Source organism: Miniopterus schreibersii (genome assembly GCF_964146895.1).
Source record: "Miniopterus schreibersii genome assembly, chromosome: 6".
Taxonomy (NCBI): Eukaryota; Metazoa; Chordata; class Mammalia; order Chiroptera; family Miniopteridae; genus Miniopterus; species Miniopterus schreibersii.
Genome location: NC_138107.1, coordinates 79,675,619 through 79,690,372, shown reverse-complemented (window position 1 = coordinate 79,690,372; position 14,754 = coordinate 79,675,619). Strand labels below are relative to the sequence as shown.

The following is a 14,754-nucleotide window of genomic DNA, read 5'->3' as shown; positions in this document are numbered from 1 at the left end:
GACTCACTGAATCAGAATATGTAGAGAAGAAATCCAAGTATATGTTTGGACATTATTTGTATATTTTGTGGGGATTTTTATAGCTTCACGAATTATTCTAATGGATCGCCATTGCTGAGAAAAAACTCAAAAACCTTACGACATAAGGATAATTAAACATTATCTTCCATAAAATTTATATATATATGAATAATTCATTAAATAATTTCTGACTTTCTTTCTCCAAATAGAATAATCATGAATCTCCTTAATATCTTATCACAGGTCTTATTTTCCAAACTTCTAATAATGTGCTACTTCTCTCTGAGACAGCTCCTAACTAACTTGATAGGAAAATGCTCAAATCAAGATGTTAAGTCCTCACCAAAATTTCACATAGTTAAGAATATTTCATTCTGCATTTTATGGTCTACAAATGTATTTACAATACAAAGTCTTTGTCAAATAATAATTATTTACACTTTTATAGTTGAGTACCCTATACTCTGTAATAGTTTCACTTATTTGACAGTCATCAATTTTTAAATCTATGTTCAAAGATTGTTTTAGCTATAAAAATTAACATAGACTTCTAGTTTCTGGTCCAGCAGAGAAGAAATTTGGAAGTTGTCATTCCATCCTAACAACAAGTAAAAAGCTGAAAAAAACCTAAAAATCAGCAACTCTTCTTAGATCCGTGAGATCACAGAGCAAATCATTGCTCCCAAAACTGCAGAGAGAGGCCAATACAGAGACTCACAGCTTACCAAAATAAACCAACCTCTACATGAATCAGTGCCTGGGTAGGGAAATCTAAACTGTAAATTGATGAATTGCTGGAGGCTTAAAGTGGAGAAATCTGAGTTACAAACTCCAGGGGGACTCACACTTTACTGAGTTGTACAGCTGGAGCTCCCCCCGACCCAGGTTGTCACAGTGAGTATCTGAGAAAAATCCCCTCCTGCTTCCCGCAGGGGGAGGAGTAAAGCAACCACATTAAATACACAGGAGCGGTCCAGCTCTTACAAGGTCTGCCCTCAGGAGAAACTAACCACAGCCTAAACTGCTGGGGATTTATCAGTGCCTAATTGACCTGGGGGAAAGGAAATACCCAATTCCAACCTACTCTAGCCATCCTATCTCACCTGGGGGGAGGGACAGGAAAGGACTGAAAAGCACTCCTGAAGTTCAAAGGTTCACTGAAAGAATAAAACCTAATTATAGGACAATAGAACATTCCCCCTCACTCCCACTTTACCACCAAAAATGATTCTGGACACAGACCTTACACCCTTCAAATAAATTAACTCAAAACTGGATCTTAGACTTAAATATCAAACACAAAACTATAAAATTCCTACAAGATAACATAGGAGAAAACCTAGATGACCTTGTGTAAGGCAATGACCTTTTAGATACATCAAAGGCACCATCCATAAAAAAAAATTGATACGCTGGACTTCATTAATATTTAAAACTTCTGTTCTGCAAAACACAATGTCAAGAGGATGAAAAGACAAGCCACAGACTTTGAAAATATATTTGCAAAAGACACATCTACTAAAGGACCATTATACAAGATATACAAAGAACTTTTAAAATTCAACAATGAGAAAAAGAACAATACAATTAAAAAATGGGTCACAGAGCTTAACAGACACCTCAACAAGGAAGATATGCAAATGAAAAATAAGCATATGAAAAGATGTTCTACATCATATGTCACTGAAAAAATGTAAATTAAACCAAGGAGATACAAACCTATCAGAACAGCCAAAATCCAGAACTGACAACACCAAACGCTGATGATGATGTGGAACAACAGGAACTCTTGCTAATTGCTTATGGAATACAAAATAGTATGGCTACTTTAGAAGACAATCTGGCAATTTTTTACTAAACTAAACTAAATACGATCTAGTAATCACACGCCTTGGTATTTACCTAAAGGAGTTGAAAATTTATATCCACACAAAAACCTCCACACAGATGTTTATAGCCGCATTTTTCATAACTGCTAAAGCTTGGAAACAACCCAGATGTCCTTCAAAAAGTGAACGGACAAATAAATTGTGGTATGTCCAGACAATGGAATATTATTTAGCACTAAGAAGAAATGAGCTATCAGCCATAAAAAAACCCCAAAGGAAACTTAAACGCATATTACTATGTGAAAGAAGACAACTTGAAAAGGCTACCTACTATATGATTTCAACTATATGGGACATGTAAAAAAAGACAAAATTATGAAGACAGTAAAACAGTCAGTGGTTACTAAGAGTTAGAGAGAAGGGAAGAATGAATAGATAGAACACAGAGGTTTTTTAAGGCAATGAAACTATTCTGTAGGATACTACAATGGTAGATACAGGTTCTTACACATTTGTCAAAATCCACAGAATGTACACCAAAAGTGAACTCTAATGTAAACTATGAGCTTTGAATGATTATGACGTGTCAATGTAGTTTCATCAACTGTAACAAATGCACCACTCTGGTGAGGATTTATAATGGGAGAGGCTATTCCAAGTGGGGACAGAGGTATATGGGAAATCTCTGCAGCTTCTGCTCAATTGTGCTGTGAAACCAAAATTGCTCTAAAAAATCAAGTCCATTAAAAAATTAATTTATTAAGAAATGAAGCTAGCTGTGGACATACTTAATTTTTAGTGCTGACTCACAATTCTAACATCCTACTACTCTGCTATATAAGCAAAACTATAACATGCACTATTTCTGCAGTAAAAATTTAACAAAATGCTAAAATTAACTGTGAAAGATGCATAGGTCAACATTTAAAACTTCCTTAACTCAACACAATTTTAACATTCAACAGTAAATGCCCAATGGTATTTAAAAAATGATGTCAATCAACTACTCTCTTTCCCATGTGAAATGATTATCAAAACAAAAAAAGTAATTAAAGTATCTAGGCTGATACATCATTATAGTATTAACTGGGTTGAAATAGGCCTCCAGTAACCTCTTCCACTATTATTTTGAATAAGATTTTTAAATTATTTATAAACAAATTAACAGTGGTTGAAAATATTCATTCTTATTATGTATTGTTTGGGATTAGGACTAGGACTAAAGGGATCAAAATGAATTATATTTATTGCAGGCAATTCTTTAGAATGGCTTTTGATATATAAATATACTTTTAAATGAACCATTTGCTCAGTCTACTATGAAATACAGTCATAAATAATAGTGGTATGGGTTAAAGATGCAAGAAGGAACATACATTCGCACATGTCAAGTAAAAACAATCTTTTATCCCAGCATCCACTCTCAGATGCTTAAGCTCTTTTCTCAAGTACGATACAGTGAATTTTAAAAGAAAAATACAACACATTATGAAAAATGGAGTACAAAGACTGAATAGATGGAAAAATTTGTCCCAACACTTTTTCTCCTTTTCAAAAGACAATAAGGAAAAATACACAAAAGGAAAGCAATTTGCTAGAAAGTGCTGCAATAGTTGATGCCACTAGATTTATAGTCACCTTTGGCAGGGTACTGCTGTGAAAAAGCAGAGGTACTGCTATTACAAGAAAAGATTATGTACTTTCAAGAAAGGGTAGGATTAATCACTCTTCAACAGACAACCTCACCAGGAAAAGCGTCAAAGTTCTAGATAGCATTTGCTGAAAGAAAAACATGAGCAAAAAGTATTATAAAAAAAAAAAAATCCCTAATTTAAAATCAGAACCTTGGTATTTAACAATAACTAGCATATAATTTCTAAGTCTATATTTTGCAAATAACATCATGTTTTTAAGGAAATCTTAAGTTTTAAGTGAAGATGATTATAAAAACAAAAATATCTAGCTAGTTTTAGATAAAAACCTTTACATTCCCCCCCATTTTAAGGGAATTTAAGGTTCTATAGATCAATGCTTATTTTTTAAATTATAGCACCAATAAATATGAAGAGATATGCTCAGCAAGTCATTTTTCATTTATTTGTCTTATATAACAACTTCCAAAAGGACTAAACCAGTTGGAGAAATGGAATCAAGTAGAAATTAGCCTTATCTACTGAATAAAATTATATCTATATTTACTGCTACTGGAAAATGATACAGTGAGCAACTATAAAAATTTTTCAAGAAGTGGATATAATTTCAGTTTTCAATTAAAGTACATTTTTTCCAAAGGGGAAATGCAATATATCTGACTCTAAAGAAGGTAACCATGCACCTGAATTTGTTTCTAGGAGCTTCATGACTCTTTAAAAAATACATTAAATAATGTATTTTGTCAGGCGGTTTTCTTCCACAAATGAAAATGAATTATTTTATCAACAGTTTCAAACATCTAAGAAATCACAGTATTTCAGTAAAATGCTTACTTTTAAAGATAAAAGTGAATTCTCTAACTATATCTCTATGTAATATTAATGAAAGTATTAGGCATCATCTACAAATGCAAATAAATACATTTTTAATTCAAAATAGGAAGTAAAGTTCTCAAACAAGTTTAATACTTTGACAATAGAATTGGACTGAACTGCCCCCAAAAAATGCCTAAGTAAGCAACTTTATTATCATACTTATTAGAATTCACAAAAAAATAATGCCTTTCACGGGATCAAAAAACACTCAGGAAAATTTTACTTGGTATACAGTAGTACTATGTATCATTAAGAATCCTTGACTCTTTCTTAAAACATGTTTCTATTTATGACTAAAAGTTAAATTTAAACTGATGTGTAAGTATAATTTATGAAAGTATAAAAATATCATATCAGTAGTAATTCCTTTCCAAGCATTCCTCTCTACACACAATGTAAAAGCCAGGCAGCCTAATTAACTAAAGCAGGGATTGGCAAACTTTGGCTTGAAAGTGAAATCCAGCTCACTGCCTGATTTTATAAAGTTTTATTGCAATATCTACATTCCTTCCTTCTGCATATTGTCTATGGCTGCTTCTGTGGTGCACTGGCAGAGATAAATAGCTGTATCAGACTATAAAGTCAAACTATTTACTACCTAGCCCTTTACAGAAAAAGTTGCTGACTACTGAACTAGGTTTAGATCTTCATTACTTTAAATGTAGGCACACACACACCCTTCTTTTATATAATCTTTAGTAGAGAATACTTTTCCATTGATTTTTAGAGAGAGTGGGAGGGAGGGGAAGAGAGAGAGATCCAAGTGAGAGAAACACATCGATTGTTTGTAGTACTATATTATGTTTAAAACCTATCTTAACAAAAGGCATTCAAACATAAAAGGTAGTACACAGTAAAATGCTCTTTTCTCTATGTCATGCTGTTATATTCTTAAACAGATGGGACATCTGTTTGGGTCAAACCAAAAACATTTCATTAATCTGCAATCCTAAAATATTGAGTATACCTTCTGATGATAATAACATGCCTAATGAGCACAGGAAATTATCATTTTAAACATTGCAAAACAAATCAATACTGACACTCTGATTACTAATTTTCTTCTTGTAAATAATGTGTCACTTCAAATGCTTGAAGTTAAGCTTTGGTTGTCTTTGCCTTTATTGATTTATTTTTTTAGTGATTCCCCTATAGTCCAATTATTTACATGTATGCTGTCAGTTACTACTATTCCAAGTTACTATACGATTACCAAATTTAGCACTTAAATTACATACCAGCAATTCAAGGAAGAACGTTACTATACTAAATCTCTTACATAAAAATTAGTAAAATCAATAGGAACCCAGTATTATTTTTAAGTATTATTACTTTCATTTTAATCTGACATCTTGACCATTAACACTTAGGAAACTTGGTTAGTATTTTTAAATGTCCCAAGTTTCCTACCATAATGAGTATCTGTTAAACAGGGGTACACCCTTAACTGTGGCTTCACCTTCTGCAGTTTCAATTACCCATGGTCAACTGTGGCCCTAAAATATAAAATGGAAAATTCTAGAAATAAACCATTCATAAATTTTAATCTGGCACCTGCTGCTGGGTCATGACACCTGCATCATTTACCGCCCTACATCTTATCGCGTAGGCGCTGCATCATCTCACATAATCATAAGAAGGGTGAGTAAAGTGCAAGCAGGGATTGAGAGACCACATTCACACTAACCTTTATGGTAGTATATTGTAAAAACTATTCTACTCTACTATTAGCTATTATTATTCTGCACCTAATTTATAAATTAAGCTTTGTTATAGGTATTATGGATAGGAAAAACACACTAGATATAGTCTGGTACAATATGAGGTTTCAGGCATCCACTGTGGGTCTTGGAATGTATCCCCTATGGGTAAGGGGGGGCTACTGTTCAAAGAAAATGCAAGCACCCGCCATCTTAGTATTCAATGTGAGCTGCTGTTTCAACAACAACAAAAAGTGGTTTTCCTATGCTTTTTCCTGCTCCCTTTGGTATACAAAGGTTTACACTTGTGTATCTACTGACTTGGATTATGAGCGCAGTCACCAGATACAAAGTAAACGGACCCACAGTGGGAAGGAGTCCAATGCTTCATCCTCTTGACAGGTACTCAGAACACCCTATCAAAAGACCACTCTAGACAGAAAGGGTCCAGAGCACACCCAACTGCTGCACGGAGAAAGAAATTCTAGATCCCAGAGTTGTTCGAACTCTTGGAAACCAGTCATACCAATCTCCTCATTTTACAGGAAAGGAAATAAAAACGCAGAGATTTTTTTTTTTTGCTTATCCAAAATTAGTCTGAAAACTAGAATACAAATCATCCAATGTTAAAGTAATTCTCCCAAAATCCCTTTACCTTTCTCCTTCAGGATGGTAATATCAGGTTATATAATTTTAAAAGCAAATTATACTGAAAAACAAGAAAAATAAAAACTCAAATTACTTAAAGCAGAAAGACTTATCAAGTACAGACTTGATTCCCTCATAATTAACATAACGCTTTTCCATTCCATTCAGATTCTATCACACACAGTTTCCCTCCACAAGAAATTCATTGCAAATAACTGCTTCCACGCAGACATCCTTTCTGGTGATTTCTAAGGTACATGGGCCTATCCCTCCCTCTGCTGCAGTAATCCATGCTAAGAATCACAGCCTATAGCTGACATTTCTTATTACACAAAGTCCTCTTAAATGGAGAACCAAGAGTTGAGAAGTAAAAGTATCGCAAAGTCCTTATTTCTCCTCTACAGCTAGAATTCCGCATGACTAGAATTCTTCTCTGAACAAAAAGGATGGTGGGGAAGAAGTTGATAAAAATTTGGCTAAGTTAACTGTTTCACTTTTAACTACTTTGAACAAAAATCGTATTTCCAAAATCTTTTTTCCAAAATTTTAATTTCTAAAATAAAATTAATAAGCAGCATTCAAACATTCTAATGCTATCTTACAAGTGAAAAATCATTAAACAATCATTTATCACCTATTATGTGTAAAAAACTTTCACATATGTGACTTTATTACATCGAAATAGAAATTTTGCAAACTTGTGTTTGAGAATAACAGCCATTTTTAACACACACTTTAAGAGAAAAATAATACTTTGTAAGACCTTTTACTCAAAAACTACATCAGCTACAAAAATAAATGAAATTAAGGTCTTCCTGCACAGCGCCTATCAGCGCTTATTTGCTGAAATAAATGAAGGACCTGAAATTTAAAACCACAGGAAAAAATCTCATTAGTAATAGTATCTGAATATTCACCAAAACCATCCCTATGTGGTCTTAAAAGCTGCACATACACATGACTGCATTTAATCCTGATGCTAACTTCACCAGTGAGGTAGGGTTATCCCTCTTTTTTACTGGTGAAGAACTTGGCCTAAGTGCAGTGGTTCTCAACTTCCAGGACCTCCTGGAAGTCTGCAGGGGGAGTTTGGGTTGCCACACTGACAGCAGAGGCAACCCTAGCATCATTTAATAGTGGGACCCAGGGATATTACACAGCGTGCAGTGTGATGGACAAGCCCACAGAATAATTCAGCCCAAAACGCTACCACTATTGCGAGACACAGACTGAGGATAAATGGACACAGACAAATGGCTAATAGTGACTTTAAACTAGTTCAATTCAATAGGAAAATCAGGGAAATCAACAAGACCCACCAAAAAGGAAATCAAATATAAAAGCTTATCAAATTATCATACTAATAAAATTAGTAGTCCAAGTTACCTTCTCAAAATGGCAATATGACAAAAGTAAAGGGTCACATAATTGCAAACACTACTCTGCCACCCTCTTTACCAAGTTTTCCATTTCTGTCTTGTAACTGCCTCAGGATATTTGCAAAACTTTATCATCATCTTTAGTTACTTCCTCTAACATGTTATATAAAGGAGTTATCACGTCCTTCTCCAGTTCCCATTCTGCTACCCGTTTTATATCCATTTTACTACCTATATGGGTTAATAGTTACATTTGAAGTTTCACTTAAGTCTATTCTTTTCCTCCATGACACCCCATTAATCATCCTAAAAATTATACGGTCTTCCTGTCAGCATCTCCTTATGTAACTACAATGATTTCTCACTGAACAACACCCGGATAATGCAGGTTAACACTCAAGGTGATCCACCAAGTGGCTCCTTATTTCTCCCCCAACTCAATTAGGATCACTATTCCAAGTAGTCTCTTTAGTATTCCTCTAAATTGTCATGGTAATTCTCTCTTCTCTACTTTTGCCCACATTGTCTGCCTAGAATAATTTTTCCACTCCTCCTCCTCTGCCATTCAGAACCCTCATCTGTAGATGTCATCAAGTACAATGAATTTACCTGTAATATAACTTTGTGCAATGTCAGTAGATCCTTAAATAATTCTTCAATTTCAGTTATGTTTATCTAGTTCTAGTCCTACAGTTAGGGCTGGAAGCTTTTTGAAGGTGAAAATCACATATTTATTTCTTATGAATACTCACATAAACCAATATAATATAGCTACTTGGAATCACAGAATTATTTCTTGAAGAAATAATCTATCACCTTCATTTTAAAAATAGAAAAAATAAAGACTAATTCAAGAAGACATAATTCTTTAGTGACAAGATAAGAATCCGAACTCAGGCCACAATATGTAATCTCATGTTAACACTTAATATATGCTTGTTAAATGAACTCCAAGGTACATAACTAGAAAGGCTTTCATTCTTCAGTTAGGTCCTTTTTCCCCCTTTTACTTATCCATATGGGAATAATTAGATTATTTTATCCTGATAGTTTAAGAAACTTTTAAAAATTTTTCAATTACAGTTGATATACTATATTCATCTCAGGTATACAACATAATGATGGGATACAGTATTTATATAACTTATGAAGTGATCACCCCGATAAACCTAGTACCCATCTGACACCATACATAGTTATTACAACATTATTGACTATATTCCCTATTATCCCAATAGTTTTGATCCCTAGATTACTCATAACATTCAAATTGTACCTATTTCTACATGGCAAAAAAAAAAAGAATTAAAATAATTAAATCACATCACTACTATATGATGTTCTGTATTATATAATATGTGCTTTCCTGCTTCCTATCAGTAAGTATATTCCAACCTCATATTCTCTCCAGAAGCCAAGAAGGTTGAAATAAAACATGTTTATAAATGACATAATCAGTCATTTGCTATATATTAATGCAGCAAATACATTAATTTTATCTTGTTTCATTATTAGGTATTATTTAAGGATTCAGATTTTCACTAATTCTTATTTACAATAAGAGACATAAGATGTAACTTTCTTCATCTGTTTTTTTTCATCTCAAAGTAGGTTAATATAGTTTAGTCCTCCACATTTAAGAAGATCTTCTACTAGTCAAATCAGATATGCATTTCAAATTCCAACAGCCCAATTCTACTTCTGAATATATCTCCTACTTTCTGCTCCACAATTAAAGGAAAGAAAAGACTTTATCTAGAAGCATACTTCTGCTCTAAAGATACCTTTTTAAGACAAATATAATGCAGGCTACAAGTGTCTAATGAGAGAAAAAAATATAGACAGGACTAAAAAAAACCAATTTCAATAAAGAAAAATATAAAAGAGCAAGAGCAACAGAACTGATTTGTAATAAGTCTGCATATTACATCAATATAAAGCTGTGAAATTAGAAACTAAAATTTTAGTTGTCTATCTTTGAAAATAAAGAATGAGAAAATAACAACTTAAATCACATATGCAGAAATTAGATAAAAATAAAAAGGTCTTAGTCATTTTCTATAAGTCAAAGCCATAATAAATAAAGATCATAAGCTGATCTGGTACTTAAACTTAACAGAAGGAATGACTAGGTGATATTACTGGCAGACAAACCAATTTACCACTCTAGAACATTCATATAAATCTCAGAAAAAGGGAAAATAGCAATATATTTGGTAAACAGTGTTCCAGACTTCATTCTAAATATAGCAAGACAGATTCTAAAAAAATATTTAGAGTCCAATTATAAACTATAATTACAGATTTATTTATACTCATATAGTATTTAACTATTTAAAAATATGTATAAGCAAAAGTCACTTATAAGTAATAATTTTGGACACTTGATCCTTGCATTTATTTGGCAATTAGCTTTAGGCCTAACATTTTTAATACTCCCTTGTGTCAACTTGCTAATTACTCAAATGCATTAGGGACAAAAGTCTTGTCTAAGAAAAATATTTGCTTTTATAAAAATCAGGCTTGCTGGTGGCACTCACATATAATTATATTAAATTACAAAAGAGGAAGATTGGCTGTTAAAAGAAAAATAAAGTTATTTATTATGAGAAAATTGAGACTGCACTGGGGAAAAAGTGAAAATTCAACCTGTTTAAAAGAAAAGCAAAATAATCTTAAAGTAACTGCTTTAATTAATTTTTTTTTTCTTTTAGTCAGTGATGATATTCTTTTGTTGGGAACAACAAAAAAATCTGCTTTCAGTTCTAAACAATCCATCTAGATCCAACAATGCACTATTCTTGTCACTACACAGAGTTTTGCTGAGCACTTAGTACCCACGCTGTCAGAAATTAACTTTATTCCCATCAACCCTAAACTAGAAGGTATTGATCATTGGGTTTAGGAATAAAAATCTCTGAACAATTGAAGCCCAAAATATTCTAGTCTCAACTATCTAGATATTTGGGCAAAAGCCCTTTAGACAAATAATTTAGAAATTCATAGATTCCGATCTTGGCTGGTCAGACTTTTACCATTTTAATAGGTATGAGAGCATTACTGACATTTGCTATAAATGGCAGATTTCATTTAGTAACAGAGTTCAATGGCCCATCTGAAATAACTTTTATGATCACTTTGAAGATTGTACACTAATATCAAATGAAACTCGAGGCATATCCTGATACCATACTTCTTTGAAATGAAGATTTTAAAAAATTACAAGAAAAAAGCAAGGCACATGTTTAACTCAAATGCAGGTTCCTGTCCCCCTTATCAGGAGCCAGGAGTGAGGGGTAAAGTTCCCCCCTCCTCTGTTTGTTTATTTGTTCTTTATAATAGTAATGTATAGTGCTTTTTTTCTATTTATTATATTACATCAATAATATGTAGGAAGCAGATATCCTACAGATGAGTGAACAGAGGATTTTTTTTAAAAGTCTTACGTTTAAGTTTAAAAATAAGGGTATTTAGGTAAAGATGGTTTAATGTCATAGGAAAAGCAAACAATTTTATTTTAAGTTAAATAATTTAAAAGAGGAAATGTGAGGTATTCTGCATTGTTCAGACTAAAAAGATTATCTTAAAGACTAAGTAGGTATTTGAAAACTATGGTATGAACAAACTTCTATCATTCATGCATAACCAAGAAAAATCATTCTCTATATAAATACTTCAGAATTCTGCTAACCAACCAGTTTTTACATATGCATAACAAATGCAGACTATAAGAGGAAAACATCAAGAGTACACTTACCTATTTGCGCTATGCTAAGAAAATGCTCTAAAACTTCTGGAAATAGCAACCTTTCATAACTAGTTATATAAAATTAAGACATTTGTCTTCTATTGATTTTTCTAGATGGACAAGCCAGAAACAGCCATATTCAAATCCAACCTCTAATTCACTGAAATAAGAGGTCATAAATTCAACATCAACCACACACAATATTTTTAAAAAGCAATTAAAAATGTACCCTGTGCTATGGTACTGTCTTTAAACCTGGTCCTTAACATGTTCCATCAATAGACTAATAGTGTAAACAAATATATGTCCCCTTATAAACTTTTAGCTCCTTGCAAAGATGATAAAGCCAACACCACATGATTTCACATAGCATCTACTAGATCATTTCTTTGGAATTAAACAGGAAGAATAACTAATCAGCAACACAGCAAGACTGGGGAGAACACAGTAAAAGTTTAAAAAATAAAATTAAATGAAAGGATACAGCCTTAAAGCACCAGTCTGAGTTCCCACTGCCAGGATCTTCTGTACAGGATCAAAGGCCAGGGCTGAGGGTTGATAGGGAAATCCATGGCGAACAGTCTAGGGATGGGCAAGTGACATCACACCAACCAAGGCAGCAAGCAAAATTTAAAAACATAACAGTCAATAAAGGAATTAGAATCTAGAACCAATTATAATTGATGCAAAACACATATATATGTATTTACTGCTTTAAAAAAAAAAAAGCAAACTATGAAATCTACATTAGAAAACACTTACTCACTTAGAACCTGAAACAAACAAAATCTATGCCAGCATTACCCTTTAATTTCTGCGTTTCCATGATGCTGACATTCTATAGAAGAAAATTTCTTATTCGGATTCTATACTATCATGTCTGAGACCAAATTATTAAAGTTCACAGTGGTCAAAAATTCTGGAAATTCACTTAAAAATGCAATTCATGTTTTATTTCAAGTGTGGTAACTTCATCATTAGTTGATTCGCATGCTAATGCAAGTACCTCTAAGGGAAAGCTGTCATAGAAGCTCATCACCGGTTCAGCAAAGCAATTCTCAAACCTCTATCCCAACCTTTTGCAATTGTTTCGGAATACATACTTTTGCATTTTGTGACTACATTCTTGGGCAATAAGGCCCAAAAGTGTTCCTACACACTTTTTTAAGAAACTCTGACATACGAACGCACGGTATTTATGAGGAAGGCGGGTATTCACACCGAGACAAGTTCGTATTTCTCGCCGAGCAGCTGCTGAATTAATTCGCTGCATCATTCTTTCTGAATGACAGCCCGCTACGGCAATTGTCCGGCAAAAATCAGAGTACTAACTTTTCAACCAGACATCGGAGGACGCTGCGATTTCCCATGTTAATGCCTCCTGCCCCGCTCTAAGGGAAAAGTGACGAGCAAGTATCCTGCTGAACGGGTTTGGCTTTTTGATAAACAACATTCATCAGCCACTGTTTCCACGGGAAACTTCGAAGCTGGTGAATGACATGAAAATGCTTGAATTTTAACGAAGACTGTTAATTTAAAGAATACGGATTAAAGATCAGGATAATACGTTGGAAGCAACCTCGAATGATCGCTGCATGTGGGAAAAAAAAAAAAAAAAAGGAGGGGGGAATAGCAAGAAAAGCTGTAAGGTGATGTAAATCGCCAAAATAACCCACCGAGCCAGTGTCGGCTGGAGGAGGAGCGAGCCCTTAATTCGCGGTGCGGGTATGGTCGGCGCTCCGTCCCCCAGGACGCCCCAGTGAAGCCCGAGCTGCCCCCCTCCAACGACCCCACACCGGGCGGGCTGCACGCTCCGTTCACCTTGCAGAGCTGGAAGTGCTCGGACTGCAGCGTCTCCTGGACCTCGGGCTCCCGGCCGCCGGGCGTGTGCTGCTGCGGCGGCGGCTGCTGCGAGGCCGAGGACGAGCCGGCCGTCAGGCCGTCCAGCACCTTCCTGATGTTGAATTTCCTCATGGTCTCGGCGCGGCTCGCCCGCGGCCCGGCAGGGGCGGCGAGGGGCGTCCCCGAGCGGAAGGAACGAGCCCGGGCCGGGGGCGGGCGGCTTCCACGGCCGGCCCGGAGGTGAGTGGGAGTGTGAGGGGAAGGAGGCGGCCGGGCAGAAGCAGAAGATAATCCAAACAGGAAATACTGCGACGACGAGAAGCTGCGGCCGCCGCCAGCGCGGGCGGCGCGACCCCGCTTCCTCCGAGGCCGCCCGGCCGCACAGCAGTGGCGGCGCCGCGAGCCCGCTCAGCCCGGCCTCACCTGGCCGCCGGCTGACTCCGCGCCGCGCCGCCGCCCCGGCTCGCCCCCGCCGCCGCCGCGTCCATGGCCCGCGGCCCCGCCGCTCCTCGCCCGCCCCGGCCCCGAGGTCCCTCGGCGCTGCCTCCCGCTCCGGCTGCTCCTCCTCCTCCCGGGGGGTCGCTGGCTCCCGATCCGCCGCAGCCGCTCGGCCTCCCCGCCGCTCAGCGCCGCTGGCCGCCCGGCATCGCACGCAGGGCGCCCGGGGTGGGTCCCCGCGCTCGCCGCCTCGCTCCGCCTCGCTCGTCCTCCGCCGGCCCGGCCCGCCCTCGCTCCTTCCTCAGGCGCCGGCGCCACCCGCGCTCCCGCCCGGCCGCTCCCTCGCCCCTGCCTGGGAGCCTCGGCACCCGGCACCCGGCACCAACGCCCGCCCAGAGCAGCAGCCGGAGCCGCGGTTACAGCGCCCGCCGCGGCGGTGGCGGCAGCTGGGCCTCCGCGGAGCGGGGCTGCTGAGCATGCGCACGCCCCCCGCGCCCCCCCGCCCCCCCGCGGGAGTGGAGCTGGGGCTTAAATTATCCTCTGCGAAAATCCCAGACCACAGCTCAATTTCTCCCACCCCGATCGCCCTGCTAGAGTATGCAGCTGCTGCTCCCGCAGCTG

The 14,754-nt window shown here is 36.9% G+C and overlaps 1 protein-coding gene across 8 annotated transcripts in view; it reads right to left on the bottom strand.

The window, feature by feature from the left end:
- STXBP5 (syntaxin binding protein 5) overlaps positions 1-14,085 on the bottom strand; it is a 132,559-nt gene extending 118,474 nt beyond the window's left edge. For 7 of the 8 annotated variants that reach the window (XM_081141381.1, XM_081141383.1, XM_081141384.1 and 4 more), the window contains exons 1-2: positions 13,675-13,908; positions 12,338-12,435 (exon numbers count right to left, since the gene is read on the bottom strand). In XM_081141381.1, the coding sequence (XP_080997507.1) occupies positions 12,338-12,435; positions 13,675-13,827 (251 nt within the window). In that variant the 5' untranslated portion in view covers positions 13,828-13,908. Of the gene's footprint in view, positions 1-12,337; positions 12,436-13,674 lie in introns of all 8 variants that reach the window. The other variant, XM_081141388.1, reaches the window with a different exon arrangement.
- Positions 14,086-14,754: the final 669 nt, after the last annotated feature.